This window comes from Tyto alba, unplaced genomic scaffold (assembly GCF_018691265.1).
Source record: "Tyto alba isolate M040663 unplaced genomic scaffold, T.alba_DEE_v4.0 Super-Scaffold_10, whole genome shotgun sequence".
Classification (NCBI taxonomy): domain Eukaryota; kingdom Metazoa; phylum Chordata; class Aves; order Strigiformes; family Tytonidae; genus Tyto; species Tyto alba.
Window position 1 is genome coordinate 578,429 of NW_024881262.1, and position 17,174 is coordinate 595,602.

Here is a 17,174-nt window from a genome sequence, read left to right on the forward strand (position 1 = left end):
TGTTAGCCAGCGGGGTCCTCGCCCCCAGCCAGCCTGAATCTCAGGCTGGTTGTGCCCACTTCTTTTTTTTTTTTTTTTTTTTTTTTTTTAAATTTAAATCATTTAAACTAGACTGCTGGATGAGTTGCAGAAAGGTTTATTGTTCTCCGTACAGTTGTCACTAGCAACACACATTTCGGTATGACTAATAGGTCTTTTTTTGGGTGATGTCTATAAAAAAGGAAGCGGAAAGCGGTTAACACAAGCAAGGAGCGATGTGCCCTGCTCGCCGAGGTGCCGCAGGGTGCCAGGACTCGGCCGCGCTCGGAGTCAGTGACTGCCCAGCAGCGAGCCCCTCATGAGAGCTCCTTTTGCCCCGGTCCCCACGGGCGAGCTGCCCTCCCCGCGGGTGCGCGGGGTGCAGGGCAGCCCCCTGAGCCAGCCCGGCCGGGGTCCACGCTCGAGCTGGTGCTGAAGCGGGAGGGAGACGCGGCTGCAGAGGTCACAGATGGAGAGAGCTGGGAGGAAACTTTACTCGTTGCAAACAGCTAAATTAGTTGCACGGACTGGATTAAATAAATCAGGTGCACACAATATTGCTAACGGCCAACATGGATTTCACGTCCACTGCACTCTTAAGAGAAACCCCGATTTCTGTAACATCTCCGCCTGGCGTGGGAGGAAAGCTGCCGTGGGGAGCTGAAGAACCTGCACCCTCGCGCCTGGAAATGTGTGCAGTGAGGCAGGGCCGCGGGCGCCCGCTCTGCACCGGGGCAGGCTTTCCCGGTGGGTCCAGCACCGTTTCAGAAGGGGTCTGTCCTGTTCCAGCTGACGGTCGCGCCTGCCCACTTGGTCCTGATGGCCACCTCCACGGGCGGACGCCTCTGCCCTGGGTCCCCACCGCGCTCCCCCTCCTCCTCCTCCTCCCAGGGATGCAAATGAGTGTCTGAAAAGGAAACGCAGTAAAAAAAAAAAAAAAAAAAAAATCTAAAAAAACCCCAACCCCCCCTCAGAAAAGTTTTAGAAACGGCGAAAGGCAGAAGCGGCTGGATTGCCGCAGGTGTGCTGCCCACCTGCCCCAGGAGGGAGCGCGGGGCAGCGCCGACTCGGCCTCCCCGGGCTGGTGGGGGCTGCCCCCCGCACCGTGCGGGACCCCCCGGGGAAATTCAGGCACTATAAATGCAGCTCTCCGCTCCTCGCAGGGTACGTTTGCATATTGTTTTTCTGAGCAGATGTGCACGTCCTCATCTGCGGCCACGCTGCGTATCACGACCGTGAATCTCGATTCACCCTGCTTTCCTGCAAATTTCGCCTGGAGTGTGGTGTTGTCAAGTTTCTTACTTTGAATGCCGCAGTGAAGGGAGAGCGAGGAAAAGGGGCCGGGCACTCAGAATGTGAAGGTAAACGGTGCACAGTGGCACAGAGAAACGAGAAACCTGCATCCTAAGCGTGCAGCCTGGTCTGCAACTGCTTTGATGCTACAAGGAGCAGTTCACTCCTCCTGGTATGGATTTAAAACTCGAGGGGGAACACAAGGGCCGCGGTGGCACCTGGCTGCTGGGCAGGAAAATATGAACTCCGGTCTAAGTTCAAATCTGAAAGCAGGCTGTTAACTCGTCCTGCACGCCAGCGCTGCTGCATTAGAAGTTGGCTTATTCAAACTTTTGAATTAATCGTGAAGCGATTCTGCTTCCTGGTGTATTTAAACTTTGCACTTGCAGGAACATCCTCTCCTGGGATTTGTCCCGTGGGAGGGGTGGGCGCCTGTGGGTTTCCCTGCTCCTACTAGTTGTTCTAGGACACTTAGGCAGTGGGGCATTCGTATGGGACTGGTGGGGCGTTAATAGCAAAGCCAGATTAGGTGAAATACGGTTTCAAACAGGGCGTCCGTGTTGAGTATTTAACAGAGAAGCGACAGTCGCATCTTGTACCCTGAAAAACTGTCACTTCTCCAGTAACAGCTCTTTGGCTGCAGCTGGGAGCCGGGGGGGAAGCGGCGCAGCCCCGAGTGGCCCCTGTGCCGGGCAGGGACCGCGGGCTGCGCGCCCGGGGAGGTGAGGCCGGTGGCTCCCTGGCTCCTCCGCCCGCCGGAGCCCCGCTCAGCCCCCGGCCCCGGAGAGCAGCGCGGCCGCGGCCTCGCGCGGTGCTGAGCACCCGCCGTGCCCCGCAACCAGCTGTGGGCTTGGGGGTGTCAGCGCCCCGGCGTTTGGCAGGCACCGAGGAGCTGGCCCCCCCAGAGAAAAGGCTCCTACAGCTTCGCCAGCAACGGGCCACCAGCTTGAGAGCGTTACCCCTTCCGAAATGGCCACGGCCCTTTCGAAGCCAGGGTTCTCTTTGTGTTGTTTCACACCATTGTTTGGAGCGGGCTCCTCGCGTTCTGGGACAGGTTAATGTTATAAACAGCCTGCGTATGTACATTAAACACAGAACATGGAACTCTACGTGTAAGACCCACCTGGCCACACACATACAGGCGTCTATGCACAGTCGGTATGTGACACCCATACCCGGTGTGGTGCCCCGTGAGCTCGGGTGCATACCTATTGTTAAGTGGGCTGTCTTTGCCTGCCTGCTGTAGAAGTACAGGTGGAAGACTCTCTCCCTTCTCCAGTCGGAGAGGAGCCGGCCGCCGGTGCCGAGGAGGACACCGTGCCTGCCGCTGAGGCCGCACAGCCAGGCGGGCAGCCGGGGCGTCCGCAGCCCCGGGATCTCACGGCTCCTCGGTGCCCGGGGCACGGACAGTCGGTGTGGGGGCGGCCGGTGTGGGGATGGTCAGTGAAGGGATGGCCAGCGTGGGGATGCCCAGCGTGGGGATGGCTGGTGTGGGGATGGCTGGTGTGGGCACGGCTGGTGTGGGCACGGCCGGTGTGGGCACGGCCGGTGTGGGGATGGCTGGTGTGGACCCAGCAGCCGCGTCCCCGCCACGCTCACCTGCCTCTCTGCCCGCGCCCCGCCGCAGGGCAGGTAGCCCACCGCGCCCCTCTGCTGCTCGCTGGCCCCGCCGCAGGGCAGGCAGCCCACCGCGCCCCTCTGCTGCTCGCTGGCCCCGCCGCAGGGCAGGCAGCCCACCGGGCCCCGCCGCAGGGCAGGCAGCCCACGGGGCCCCGCCGCTGCTCGCCGGCCCCGCCGCCGGGACGCGGCTCCCGGCCGCCGCCAAGCTCGTGCGGCCCCGCTCGGCCCGTGAGGAGGAGGCTGAGCACGGCTGCCGGGAAACAGCCCCGGTCGCGCCACGGGCAGCAGGCAAAGCCCTCGGCAGGACGGCGGCCGGTGGCCGCTCCCAGCTCGGCCGTGCTGGTCACGGGCAGAGGAACGCCAGACTGCCCCTGCTTTTGTTGTTATTGCTGTTGTTAGTAGTATTATTATTATTATTATTATCATCATCATCACCCATTTTTTAAATGGACAGTCACGATTAGAATTTGCAAAATAATTTTCTGTGGCCCTATGCTTTTTCTTTTTTTCATTGGATTAACAAGTGAGAATTTTTTCCTAAATGAAATGTGGGAATAATAAAAAAAGAAAACTTGAGAAATGAGGCTAATCATACCTGCGTACAGGTGATGTTTCCAAAACTGGATTTTAACAGAGGAGTTGCTGTGCTGCCTAAATCTTCTCGGACCCCGCAGGACGAAGCACAGAGGGTTACGGTAGCGCCCGGCTCGGTGCCCGGGGTGGTCGCGGTACATCCCGGGCTGATTAACAAGAAGCAGGAAGAAATTCCATAGACTGGCTTATCCGTCATTGCTGTTGGCACAGCAGTGCTCTCCTCACACAGCAGTTTTGTGCTCAGCTGGGGCGCTGGCACTTCAGATCCGTTCCTGCTAAAATTCAGGTTTCGGGCCGTTTCACACCCCCTGGGGAGGCAGCCGCGGTTCCCTCGCCGCGATCACCGAGGAGAGGCCTCTGGCACACCCGGGCACAGCCCAACACGACTGCTGGAACTAGTGGTGCGGTTTTCTGCTAAATAGCTATCACAGTGCCCCATTCACAGGAATCACGTTTTATATGGGTATAAATACGCCTCGACCTTTCTCAAGCATCCTTACCCACAGCTAGTTACACGGGGTTTGGAAAGGCCGCACCCGTCACCTCTGCCAGCACGGTCATGCTGGCAGAATTCTTCCGTGTTTAAATAAATTTCTTGTGATTTTCCCGCTGAAGTTGAACTGACAGAGACAGTGACTTTCGCTGTCCGTGGGGTAACTCCCGGTTTCACACAGTGCGTTATTTTTGCTGCATGTGTGAAGGGTTTCTCCCCTCTCTGCTGCCCAGGCGGATACTCGGGGTGTACAATACCCGCACCCCTAAAACACAGCCAGCGCGTCTGCATCTGCCTCTCGGACAGCTGCCTCTCCACATTCGACTAGGAATGGACATTTGAGTAAAACAAGGAAAAGACCATTTCAGAAGACGTAACTAACCTAGAGGAGAATGTTTGAAAAATGCAATATACCTTTCAAGCGTCCTGGAGAAAAGTAAACTGTATAAAAACAGGATCACTCCGTTACTTCCTTCGTCTTTGAACTGGAAAAAGAAATTAGTAATCACAGGGGAGGAATTATGGCAGGTATATGGGTTTGAATTAAAGCAATTCCTCTGCTTAAATACAAACTTGTGTGTTGAGCCAAACGAGTAAGGTGTTATTCTGGGAAGATTTTGTAAGTATTTTTGCTGAACAGGATCAGGTAAGAAAAAAAAGAAAGAAGAAACTTCCAGATATTGGCTAAACTGGTTTCATACACATTTTTTTCTCACATTTTTGCTAAAGTTGCAAGGAACCATATTTTGTATTTGAGTAATGCACAGAATGCTGCCCCTGTTTACGCAGCGTTTGTGGAGCGAGAGTGCTGACTTCGCGGTTCCAGCCCCAGGGCTTTCGGTGGGAGCAGGGTCACTGCCCGTAGGAAAGGGCAGAGAGGATCCAGGAACCAACTGCACGGTAAGAGCCTGAGCGTCCTGCCACGGGGGATGCTGCTGATCTCCAAAAGGTCCACTTCTGGGTGGGAGATGTAAGCGAGCAACAGAATCATTCAGAATAAAGCAAATATCCTGTACTTACGGAGTTTATGTGGCCGAGGATGAACTCCTGAGCTGCTGCTTTCTCAGAGAACTCAAACAGTTGGATCTGTTGGGCACGAGGGTAGGGGGTGGGAGGTGTTGTAAAGGAGACATGAATTCTATCCAAAAGCCGAGCTTTTTAATGAGAGAATAATGCCAGAGCCTATAGGCCCCCTCCTAAACCGAGGGGCTCAGCTGTACACACAGAGCCGGGGGAGCAGCCCCAGGGGAGCCGCCTGGCGCTCTGGGCAGGGGAACGGGGGTCGCGCTTCAAGGAAAGGGGGGGGCCGGCTCTGGCCTCGCCCAAAGCCCCTGCGAGGAGGCACAAGTGTCTTTCGGGGCCGTGGGGCTGACGGGCTCGCAGTGCGTGGCGCACCGGAGTTAGGGAGCGGGTGCACGCGGTTCGGCGCGACTCGCCCGTGGAAGCCCCAGCCCCGCGAAGGACGCGGGTGCGGGAGGCGCGGCCGCTCTCGCCCGTTCCACGGCGCCCTGGGCTCCGCGCAGGCAGACGGCGGCTCCCCCCGCGGCTCCTCTCCCCGCGGCTCCCCCCGCGGCTCCCCCCGCGGCTCCCCCCGCTGCCCGCAGCCCCTCGGTCTCACTCTGTCCAGGAGTGCCGTGGGGGGTCTCACCCCGTCCAGGGGTGCCGTGGGGGGGTCTCACCCTGTCCAGGGGTGCCGGGGGGGGGTCTCACCCCGTCCAGGAGTGCCATGGGGGGGGTCTCGCCCCGTCCAGGGGTGCCGTGGGGGGTCTCACCCCATCCAGGGGTGCCGTGGGGGTGTCCCGGTGCCACGGGCTGAGCCCTGCCCTCCCCTTCGCAGCGCGCCCGGGGCCAGCATCGGCCGGCAGCCTGGGGAGGCCGTGACCGCGGTGCCAGGGACCGGGACGAGGCAGCAGAAACGGTTTTGGTGGGGAAAAGCCTTGCCCGGGAGTCAGGCGAGGCTTTTCTCCTGGGTGCAAATCCCCGCCTATAGCTGCAAACCTGAACTTGGGTCTAGTTTGGTTAAACCTAGGGGCGGGGGCTAGGCTGTCTTACCGCAAATAACGCACGGAAACGGCTTTCACAGGCAGGGTCGGCTTCTTACCTGTCCAGGTGAGTGTATTCTGTGTTTCTTATGAAGAGCAGGTAGGCGATGATGTGCACTTGAACAGCCATCAGAATGGCTCTTGTTCCCCCCTAGAAACAGACAGACAACCCCCCTGTGCTGAGGAGCCTGAACCGGCACATGCCGCGCCGACCTCCTGGAAATCCCCGCAATCCCCGCCCGGTGGGCGCCCACCCACTGGCAGTGGCAAGGGGGTAATTCCTCCGTGGGAATTCGGAGGCGCTGCTGACGACTCCTAAGATAAATGGAAAAGCAAATTCAAAAAGATTTTAGGTGCCTAAACCCAAGAAGCCTTTACGCAAGAGAAGGCTCGGGGCGGCCCTGGCTGCGCGCTCGCGGTGGGGAGGTCACGGGCAGGGGTTGCAGCCGCAGGGAAGGGCTCTGGCCTCCACGTACCACCCGTGCTTAGAAGCACCAGGGCTTTTTTTTTTCCTCTCCTCCAGCCCCGCAGCAAAGGGACTGGGGTCTCGAGGCAGCGCGGGGCTGACATGGGGCTGGGGGTGAGCATGCCTGCTCACCACCGCGCTGGCTGCACACGTCAGGGCTGCCGTCCTCTGCAGTCTCAGAGCCTCTGAAATCAGTTTCACCTGCATTTGTAAAAAGCATTTTAGCCTCCTGGCGGGTTAAGGCTATTTGCAATTTTAGACGTGTATCTCGGTCTTCTGCCTTTTTGGTGGCAATAGCATGATGGTAAATAAGGAAGAAGAAACCCTCCATCTTTCGGATAATGAGAATGTAGATAAATTCACTTATTGGATATCCAGGGAGGGGCAGTAAGACGTAGGTAACTCCAATTCTGAAAAAACCTGGAAAGTACCACTTATTTGTGCCCACCTACAACAACCTGTGCTTTTCTCCTGAGCCTTCTCCCTGGAAGCGTTCGATGCCGCGGTGTTTTGGTGTCTCAGCGTTTCAGCGGCTGCACTGCGGCACCTTCGCTCAGCGCAGAGATGGAGCACGGCTGCTCCAGAGCGAGCTCAGCCGGGCATGGGGTGCAGGGTGTGGGGTGCAGGGTGTGGGGTGCAGGAGTGGGGTGCAGGGTGCAGGGTGCAGGGTGTGGGGTGTAGGAGTGGGGTGCAGGGTGTGGGGTGCAGGGTGTGGGGTGCAGGCATGGGGTGCAGGGTGTGGGGTGCAGGGTATGGGGTGCAGGAGTGGGGTGCAGGGTGTGGGGTGCAGGGTGTGGGGTGCAGGGTGTGGGGTGCAAGCCTGGGGTGCAGGCATGGGGTGCAGGGTGTGGGGTGCAGGGTGTGGGGTGCAGGGTGTGGGGTGCAGTTGTGGGGTGAAGGCATGCAGAGCACGAGGTGCAAACATGGGGTGCAGGCATGCAGAGTGTGGGGTGCGGGCATGCAGAGCACAGGGTGCAGGTGCAGGGTGCAGGTGTGCAGAGAGCGAGGTGCAAGCGTGGGGTGCAGAGCACGGGGTGCAGGTGTGGGGTGCAGGTGTGCAGAGGGCGGGGATGTGGGTAATAACGGGAGGTTGGCGAGGAGGGCTGTAACCAGGCTCAAGCGACTTGCAGCTGGGGTGTTGAAAAACACATCTATCACGCTCATTGTTGTTTGGCCTTGTGTGCTCGGCAAGTGGAACCTCTGCGTGCCGATAACACCGGCCTGGGAGAGGCTCAGGGGCACCTGTAGAACGTCCCTGAGATTCCTGCCCTGCTGGGGCAAAGACCAAAGCGCGGTGGAAAGCTACACCGGTGAAAATCCCGGAGGTGCGGGCGAAAGCAGCAGCTTTGGGATCTCTCCCTCCCGAGCAGGGACCGGGCTCCGCGGGGCCGGCGTCGCCGCTTGCCGGCCTCTGCCCGGGTGCTGCTTCGGGGACTCCCCGGTCACAAGGTAACGAGAATAACTTTACTTTTTGCGTTTCATCCGTGGTTTCGGGGCTGTTCCTGTGTCCTGCCTGTGCTGGCTCACACCTTTGCTGTCGTCGGCAGGATCCAGGGGCAGCCGCGCTGTGGCTGGAACAGGCGTTGGGGACTGGGGAGGCCGTGACGGTGGCTCCCCGTGTTCTGGGGTGGCCGGGTGCTGGGGACTGGCCCCCCCGTGGGCACTTTCCTGGCTAAATTGGCTCCTGGGAAGCCTGGCCTGAGGTCGCTGAGGGGGCGGTGGTTACCCCCAGGCAGCTGGAACTGCACGGGGGTTGCTGTGGAAAGCGGCATCAGATTCTTCTCCCAAGTTAGCAGGGAGTGTGGGATGGATGTTAGCGACCGATCGTAGAGCTCTTCATTGTGAGGTTGTTGCATTATGGAGCGAAACGAGAAAATTGGTAAAGGAAGTCGGGAGTTTACAAGATGCAAAGGCGATCACACAAGAAGTGATCACCGCTCAAGCGGCACGGTGCCGTGGGCTGCAGGGCACTAGAGCGGTTGGTAGCACGTATTGCTAATGGAACAGATGTGGGAAAAGTAAGGTTTTGCTTTCCCAGGTTTGCACTCTCATCGCAAAACCTTCACGGGATCCTGAGCAATAGGATGGAAATGTCTGGAGTGAATCCTACAACTCTGAGGTTGAGTCTGAGTTGGATGTAGAAGTCGGAGGTGGTGGAATCGGGAACAAGCGGACGGGGGAGTGCAGGTCATGCGTACTTACACCCCAAAAGAGTTAAGGGAAATTTTAGAGGTCTGTCAGCAGGAGTGGGGAAGGTATACTGGCGTGGATTCTGTGAGCTTGGGATAGTGGAGCCGCATCTCCCCATTTATTAACGGGTGAAAAAGCTGTATTATACCCTCTAGGCAGTGATAATCACACACAGTGGGGCTACGCTCAGCTGCAAAATACCAGAGGTCCCGATGGGCAAGACGTTACTGTGCCTACGCTACGTCAGTGGCTGCATGCTGCAGGTTATACAGCGTATGCCGTGCCTGTTGAATCAGTGCTGTACCTTGGAAACTGGTGTACGATGGCAGAAGGTATTAATTTGATGTGGCAGGTCGGGCTGGCTCACGCGTTGCTTACAGGATCTGATCCGGGCAGGGTAGCAGTCACGGGAAGCATCACAGGGCAGTTTTTGAGAGGAGTGCCTGCCTCACTGAAAGCCTTGGCTATACCGGCAGTGGGAGACGCCACGGGTGATGCTTGGGTGGCGAATAAAGGGAAGGCAGCAAAACTGGAAGGAGTTACAGCACGGGTGACCAGGGAACAAATGCGCAATGATCTCGTACGAGCCGGTGTCCCATGGTCAGACGTAGCTGGGATTACATCAGAAATGTTTCGCTGATGGCAAAAGTTAGCGTTTACGCAAAAAAAGACAACTGCCCCTGGCCCTGCCACCAACCCCGTGCCCCCCGCTCCACTCCCCAGCCCCCCAGGCAAGGCACTGCCCCGCAAATGCCAAAACAGCAGAAACGATGGTTTGGCAGGTCCCCCCCAAGTGCCCCTTACTGTGAGGGGGACAGACGTCCTTCTGTTCCGTAACTAGAGAGCGGCGGTCGGGGGGGATCCTGCATGTGTGAGGTCTGGGGGGTGCGGGGGCTGAGGTTATTGGATTACGTCGTAATAGTAATAATAAAGAAGCCACGCCACCGACCTGAGGATTTGGGGGAAATCCAGCCCCTGCTCTCTGGGCTAAGGTTATCTTAGCAACAGGGAATGGCACTCCATTTACCGCAGCGGTGTTACCTGCCACAATTAAAGAATGTTTTGGGTATCGATGTGTTGGCAGGACAAACAGTTGAAGCTCTAAATGGTCGCTTCTGCTTCGGGACTTGGCAAGCGGGGTTCGCTGTGGGACCTGTAACTGTCCTCCTGGCTTCCCCAAGCGGGATCCTGTTGTGCTGCCTGCGCCTGCCGCGGTGGTGACTGTCAAACACTGCTGTATTCTGGAGGGGGAGGGAGCAACCTGCTCCAATCTTCCAGGCACTTCAACAAGTGGGAATCGTTTAGGAAACCATGACTGCTTTTAATAATCCTGTCTGGCCTGTTCAGAAACCATAGGGCTCTTGGAGAACGACTACAGATTATAGGGATTTGAATAAAGTCACCCCCCTCACTTGCAGTTACAGTACCAGACATCATTACTCTTACAGAAAAAAAATAGCAAAAATTCACAACCCTGGAAGGTGGTGACAGACCTTGCTAACGCTTTCTTTTCATAGCCATTGCTCCAGAAAGCCAAGGCCAGTTTGCCTTTACCTGGCAGCAAAAGCAATACACCGCCCAAGCATTGCCTCCGGGGTGCGCACGCAGTCCCTCCACGTGCCTTCAGATGCCAGCGGCTGGTGTGGCACTGGGGCCTGGAGCCTGGCTGGTCACCGTTTTATTGATGATCTATGGATTATGGCAGAGGCACAACAAGAAATTCAAGCAGCTGCTGAATTGCTGAAAGTGCATTTACCAGGACCAAGGCTGGGCAATTAATCCAAAGAAAATACAGGGCCCTAGAGCTACGGTACGATTTCGGGGAATAGCTTGACATGGTCAGATTACAGAAATACCAAGTAAGGTACAGCAAACAGTCCAGAGATTTCCTGTACCTACCAGAGTAGAGCAGTTACAGATCTTTTGGGGACTTTTAGGGTGTTGAAGAACTTTCACCCCCCATCTGGGGGTGTTAATGTGCCCTCTGCAGAGGGTAACTAGGGAGGTTGTTTGGCAGCGGGCCAGGCCACAGCAAGCAGCCTCTGCTGCCTGCAGGAATGCTTTGGTTGGGCGTGTGCAGGTGCACGCCCCGCGGCCAGGCCATCCTTTTTGAGTGAGAAGCAACAGTTCGAGGAGACACAACCGTGTGGGGATTGTGCCAGATGACTGGGCTAAAAAAATCAGAATGAACCTGCAGGATTTTGGTCCCGGGCATTACAGAGCTCTGCGATACATTATACGCCAATGGAAAAGCAAATTTTAGCTGTAGTTTGGGCACCGCAAGAAACTGAAAGAATCACAGGCCAAGCTAGCGTGACTGTACACACCCCCGTCCCTACTCATGGCGGGTTGCTGCTGATACCCTCAGGGCCCAGGCAGGGGTGGCTCAGGCAGCCACACATTGGAAATGGAAACGTTATTTACAGCAACGATTTCTACTGGGAAAACCACAGGTAACGACTCCTCTAGGAACTGTGTCACCTAATCGTGTGCCCACGCCAAGGAAACTCTTCCCCTTGGAGATGTCCCTGTATGTCCCGTGGAGGAGGCTCCCCCTGATGACGAGAGAGCAGAAGAGCACAAGGAAGCCGCGTGGTTCACTGGTGAAGGTGCAAGGTGCACGGCAGCTGGGCAAAGACAACGGAGAGCGGTTGCGTACGCTCCAAACAGGTGTCTCGTCCGTGGGCTGCAGTGGCTGCAGCATCTCTGGCCATCCTGGGGGGGAAGGCGTGTATACTCTGACGGTTGGGTGGTGTACAAAAGCCTCACAAGGTGGTTACCCCGCTGGGCCCAAGAGATATACACGGTATATGCGTAGATATATATACATCGGTATATACAGAAATGCCCTATATGGGGGGCAGATATGGGGCAGCACATCTGGCAATATGTACGAAGGCATCCTTTAAAAGTAAGGCCTGCCTCAGCTCATCAAAAAGGTGGTTCACTTGAGTCAAAATAGTAGGGAAGTGGGTAATATGGCCTCTGCCAAAGTACATGCTCAAGCTATAAACGCACATGGAGCTTGTGGGCATCGATCAGCTTATACTGCACGTGCGTGGGACACCTCCCACAACCAAACCCCTTTGACATTGCCTATTTATAAAGATGTGTACAGAATTGTTCTCCTTGTATTCAGCTGCATTAGAGGGCGTTATGTAGGCCGTGCGGAAAGATAAAACACAGCCGATGGGCCTTGAATACCTGGCAGGTCGATTACGTGGGCCCCCTGCCCCCCTCGAGGGGGTGGTGATATGTATTCGCTGCTGTGGACACAGTGTCAGGACTGGTTTTTGCTAAACCCACCAAGTATGCTAATCAACACAGCACAACGAAACATCAGAACAACTCCTCATCAATACAGACGTCCTCAGCAAATACAAAGTGACCCAGGAACACATTCAGTGGACATAATGTCCAAGACTGGGCTCAGAGTCTAGGGATAGATTAGATATTCCACCTTGCCTACCATCCCCAAGCGAATGGCTTGATTGAAAGAATGAATGGGATGGTGAAGGAACAATTTTAAAGCCAGTACTGAAGCTTTACAACATTGGTGTTCACATCTCACTAAAGCAGGTTTTTGTTAAACAGCTGGAATATTCACCATCAAACACCCTATGATCATATCCTCCAGTACAAAACACAGCGAGGACTGAAATTCTTCTGGATGGTGTCTCTCCCAAAATATTAACTGCAGGGGAAATGGAATTGTTTACACTGATGGATTGTGTGGTGGGACCAGACACGTGAAGATTCAGGTAATAACCCCTGAGAATGCCGTATGGTTCTGTACCCCAGCTTCTCCTATATTACGGCCTCTGTTGATATCAGATTCTCGAGTTCTTGTATTTCAGGTACCTTTGATGAATACCTGTGCCTTGCCTAGAGGAGACAGCGTTGGAACTTGTTACTGGTGTCACAGACCCAAGATCGAGTTGAAATTCAACCTGAAAAAGCACAAGCCGCAGCTCTCCAGTCTGCCTGGGCAATCACCCCACACCAGGTTCTCCAACCCGGAGTGGTACCAGCTGAAGGAGCTGGAGCGACGGCGTGCGAATTGCTGGAAGGGGCTGACGCTCCTGGCTTCCTCCCTTATCACCGGTTGGCTCATCGTGCTTTGCAGTCTCATACCACAGGCACGTGCCCTGGGACCATTTCTGCGAGATCAGCGTGTAAATACTTGGGTCTGGTTGGCCTCTCCTGTCACCAACTCCTCTGCCTTTTCTAGCGAGAGAGGACTAACAGCTGCAGGTCTGAAAAAGTGTTTCATCGGCGTGCCGGCCCCAGTAATCTTGTGTTACAGGATTATACTATGCTAAATGCTCTTGATATTAACGTTCCTCATTGTTATTTTCTTTCTGAGCAGGTAAGTGCTGTATGCCAAGGAGCACTACAAACTCGACTGGTGGTGGACTATCTGCTGCTTTGACACTGTAAACGCGGCTCTGATTTTGAAGGTGTGTGTTGCTTCAACACAACCGCTAGCATAGAGAACGACATTCAACACCTCCAGGACTTAATGCATCAAATGAAACAAGCTACTGGTGGTGCCTGGCTGGCTGAGAGGTTTAGTTCCCTGACGGGATGGGTGGGACACCTGATTCAAAGCATTATTATATGGAGAGGTTTACTCCTTTTTCTATATGTGTTTATGATGTGCTGCTGTAAATCACCCTGCCCTGCACCCCGCAAGCCCAGACAGACACGTCCAGCTTTGCCAGCCCACCGGAGGTGGTGTCTCGAGCGAGGGGGTGGAATGTGGGAAAATATTGGAAGGTTGGCGAGGAGGGCTGTAACCAGGCTCGAGCGACTTGCAGCTGGGGTGTTGAAAAACACATCTATCACGCTCATTGTTGTTTGGCCTTGTGTGCTCGGCAAGTGGAACCTCTGCGTGCCGATAACACCGGCCTGGGAGAGGCTCAGGGGCACCTGTAGAACGTCCCTGAGATTCCTGCCCTGCTGGGGCAAAGACCAAAGCGCGGTGGAAAGCTACACCGGTGAAAATCCCGGAGGTGCGGGCGAAAGCAGCAGCTTTGGGATCTCTCCCTCCCGAGCAGGGACCGGGCTCCGCGGGGCCGGCGTCGCCGCTTGCCGGCCTCTGCCCGGGTGCTGCTTCGGGGACTCCCCGGTCACAAGGTAACGAGAATAACTTTACTTTTTGCGTTTCATCCGTGGTTTCGGGGCTGTTCCTGTGTCCTGCCTGTGCTGGCACGGGGTTACTGCCAGCTCCCGTGAGACACCAAGGAGATGATGCCAGTCCCTGTGCCGAAACATTTACCTTTTCTGCCTCCAAAGCGTAGGCCAGGTCGGAGTACGGCTCGCGAAACCTGAAGTGTGTGTTTGCCCATTCGCCGCTGAAGAGCTGGGACACCTTTCCAAACAGCAGCTTTCGCAGCCCCTGAGGAGGAGGAGGAGGAAGATGGGTTGGGGTCAGCTCCCTTCACATCCCAGCGCCAGGGGGATCTCTAACGTCAGGGGGGCGGGTGCAGCGTGTGCGCTCCCAGCCAGGGCAGGTAAAATCCTCTACTGAGACCCAGGCCCCATAATTTCAAAGCAAAGATGATGTTTGTGGTTAATTCGGTGGCTTCACTCAGCCTCTCCTGTGAAGTACAGCTGCAGCGTGGAAATAATTTCCATTTGGATACGCTACACCTTCTGGGCAAAGACCTGGGCCAGGTGCTCACTGTCATCAGCGGCACCTCTGGGGACAAATGAAAGATCTGCGTTTCCCGTGCAGCCCCCCCTCAGGTGCCCAGCGCTGGTGGGAGGCAGAGGGGGGCTGTCTGGGCCCCCCTCGGAGCGCAGGCACGGCCATTGCCGAGCACGTCCCCTGTCCCTTCTGGGTTGGCAGCCGGATTAAAAGAGGAAGTTCAAAAACCCACGTGGCTCCCACCCAAAGCAGACACGCTTGCAACCTCTGACGCCGCCGGTGAGGTTCCCTTACGGTAACTTTTAACACGAGCACCTGGCTGGGAGGGCGGGCGGGTGCTGCGAGGGTGCTGGCCCCGCTGCCCCCCTCCCTCCCTCTCAGGGTGCTGTGGGGGTCCTGCCTGGGTGCGGGTGCCCGGGGGGGGTGAACCTGCCTCCTGGCCTCACCCTGAACCACCCCGTCTGTGGACGCTGCCTGAGCCCACCCGGAACATATTTCCTAATTAATTTTAATTTTAGTGAGTGAGGTATTCGCTGAGCAAAGTGAAGCAAACGGACATCGTGGCTCTTCCCGTTAAGAATTGTTTGCCTCTGCGGTGGGTGCTTTGTGTGAGCGGTCATGGACTGGAGAAGACGGAGCAGTTGTGTTCTGGTGCAGCTGGCAGCGAGCACGGTCGTGCTCCTAAACCTTTTCAGGACGGGACGTGTTCGACCGTGCTCGGTGGCGCAGCCCCGGCCACGCTTCCCCCCCGGGGCAAAACCCTTGAGCTTCTCGTTATGTTTGTGCTGCCGTGGGGGGGGCCTGGTTTGGTGTGGGGGGTCACGGGCCGTCACCCCTTCTGCCATCACCCGCCGACCCCCCCGCGCCTGGCCAAGGCTCCCGACATGGGGGGGCTGCAGACACCCCCCGCGAGCGCGCTGATCCCGGGCGTTGGGGTGGGAGTAGCAGTAACTTACTGATCCCCCCGACCTCTGCCTCCTGCTCTGGGGCTGTTCGCCAGGAAAGCGCCAGCGAGCAGGGACGCGTCTCGCTCTGTCGTTTGACCTATTATCCCATGAGGATTACGGTGCATCAGTTTTAGGGCTGTTCTTCACCTTCTTCAGCAGTCCCATGAATAAATGATTACGATCATACCCCTCTGCTGCGGGTAACTGCGGGCTGCAGCCTCCGGCGCAGCAACACGCCGAGCCTCCCACACCGCCGGGTAAGGTTCCCGCGTCTCTTTCTTTTAACGAGATTAAATTACAGCCCATGCTTAATTCAGCAGGCCCGCTCACCGTCGCCGTTTCCGAGGAGCTGGGCTGACCGGCCGCGTCCGGGGGCAGCCGGGGGGTCCTGGGGCTGGCGGCGGGGGGCAGCCCCCCAGGCTCTCCAGCTCCAGCGCTGCCCCGGCCTCGCTGCGCGGAGAGAGGAGCGCTCGCTGCGTCGTCCCGGGCGGCTGCCTCGCCTGCGCCCAGTGTCCCCAGTGCTCCCGGTGGGGTGGGCAGCAGGAGCGGGAGCTGGGCTGACGGGGGGGCAGGGGGCGCGGGATTGGTGCTGCCAGGGGGCACCGGGAGGGGGGCAGCCAGCTTTACTCAGTCCCCGCAGACATCCCCACAAACTAAGGACTGGAGTACAACGTCGTGCTGTGTGTGTCTGAATTACAGGGGATGAACTGCAGTGCCTCCCAACCTAAGGGCACAGCAGGTTTTCCAAATACTTATATTTAAGAAATCTTAAGTTGTTATATATTTTTTCCCGTGTTCTAAAATTGACCATGAAAACCATCACTTGCAGTCAGAAAGGTGAATTTATGTTGGGCTGCTCCGCCACTTTGTTTTAGATGAGGAAGACATTCCTTTAAAATACCTGAAGAAAACGCATGTTCCTTAAAGGAGGAGCAGAAGAAATAAATCCCCATAAAACCATCTGCTGTCCTGCCTACATAGGTGTGTGATTTCCTCTACACACTAACCTGGTGGAGCAGTCACAAAAACCACTGGTCAAATATGAAATGTTACCTTTTAGAGAAACAGTTACCTGATGAGTTGTATTACTGAATTCCAAACTGAAAAGGGAAAACAAAATGCAAATTAAAAAATCCCCACCACAACTGAGTCTTCGCTAACATATGAAGAAACAAGAGGCCAGCCAGACAAGACCCCTGCAAATAAGGGAAGAGTAAAAGCTGTAGTACTTGCATTACTGAGTACATGAAGACCTTTTTGCACAGCCGAGTAAGTATTGTAATAAAACATAACATTAAAAACGATATTAAAAAAACACTTGGAACTGAAAAAACGTGATAATGAAGCAGAATAAAGATCTTACCCGTGGGAACTAAAAATTTCTCTCCATTTGTCTAGATCTGCAATTTTGCCGGTGGTCTCCTGCAGCCCTGCCCGCGGGCCGGTGGGCTCGGCCTCCCGGTCGCCCATCTGCAGCCGCGGGCGATGCTGGGGGTGGGGGCACTGGGGCTGCTGGGGACCAGCCCCCCCAGACCCGCGCCTCGGCCGGCGCCCGAACCCCCCCGGGGGGCTCGCCGTCGGCTCCCACCGTCACACCGCAATTAAACTTCCAGCAGAGCCGGTCCCAGCCCGCGCCTCTGCGTGCCGTGCGAGGAGCGTGAATGTTTAATGCGGGCACGGGGCCGTGCGAGGCCGGCCGCCTCCGGGCTGGCACGGGGCCGGGGGGCTCTGCCTGGAGCTCCCTCGGCGAGGGCTGACAACGGGGTCTGGGCTGCGAGGGCTGGGTGGGAAGTGTGTAGCTCAAAGGGGGGAAGGAAAAAAAAAAAAAAAAAAAAAAAATCAGACTTAGCAGAGGTCT

General features: G+C 56.4%; 1 protein-coding gene and 2 long non-coding RNA genes across 5 annotated transcripts; 2 read left to right on the top strand and 1 right to left on the bottom strand.

Annotated features, from left to right (window-relative positions):
- Positions 1-120: 120 nt before the first annotated feature.
- MINDY4B (MINDY family member 4B) lies at positions 121-6,857 on the bottom strand. Its single transcript, XM_042797017.1, has 6 exons — positions 6,678-6,857; positions 6,120-6,211; positions 5,039-5,156; positions 4,433-4,503; positions 1,840-2,740; positions 121-1,133 (listed from the first exon to the last, which is right to left on the bottom strand). Exons 1-6 carry the CDS (start codon positions 6,855-6,857, stop codon positions 783-785), a joined length of 1,713 nt encoding a protein of 570 aa, XP_042652951.1. The 3' UTR covers positions 121-782.
- An 830-nt stretch (positions 6,858-7,687) lies between these two features.
- Positions 7,688-15,502, top strand: LOC116963242. Of its 3 annotated transcripts, none has more exons than XR_006165626.1 (3): positions 7,688-7,975; positions 12,311-14,648; positions 14,888-15,502. It is a non-coding gene; the product is annotated as an uncharacterized LOC116963242 (long non-coding RNA). The 3 variants fall into 3 exon arrangements; XR_006165625.1 differs by having other exon boundaries at positions 12,311-12,477; positions 12,574-15,502; XR_006165624.1 differs by having other exon boundaries at positions 12,311-15,502.
- A 440-nt stretch (positions 15,503-15,942) lies between these two features.
- LOC116963243 lies at positions 15,943-16,695 on the top strand. Its single transcript, XR_004408045.2, has 2 exons — positions 15,943-16,297; positions 16,377-16,695. It is a non-coding gene; the product is annotated as an uncharacterized LOC116963243 (long non-coding RNA).
- Positions 16,696-17,174: the final 479 nt, after the last annotated feature.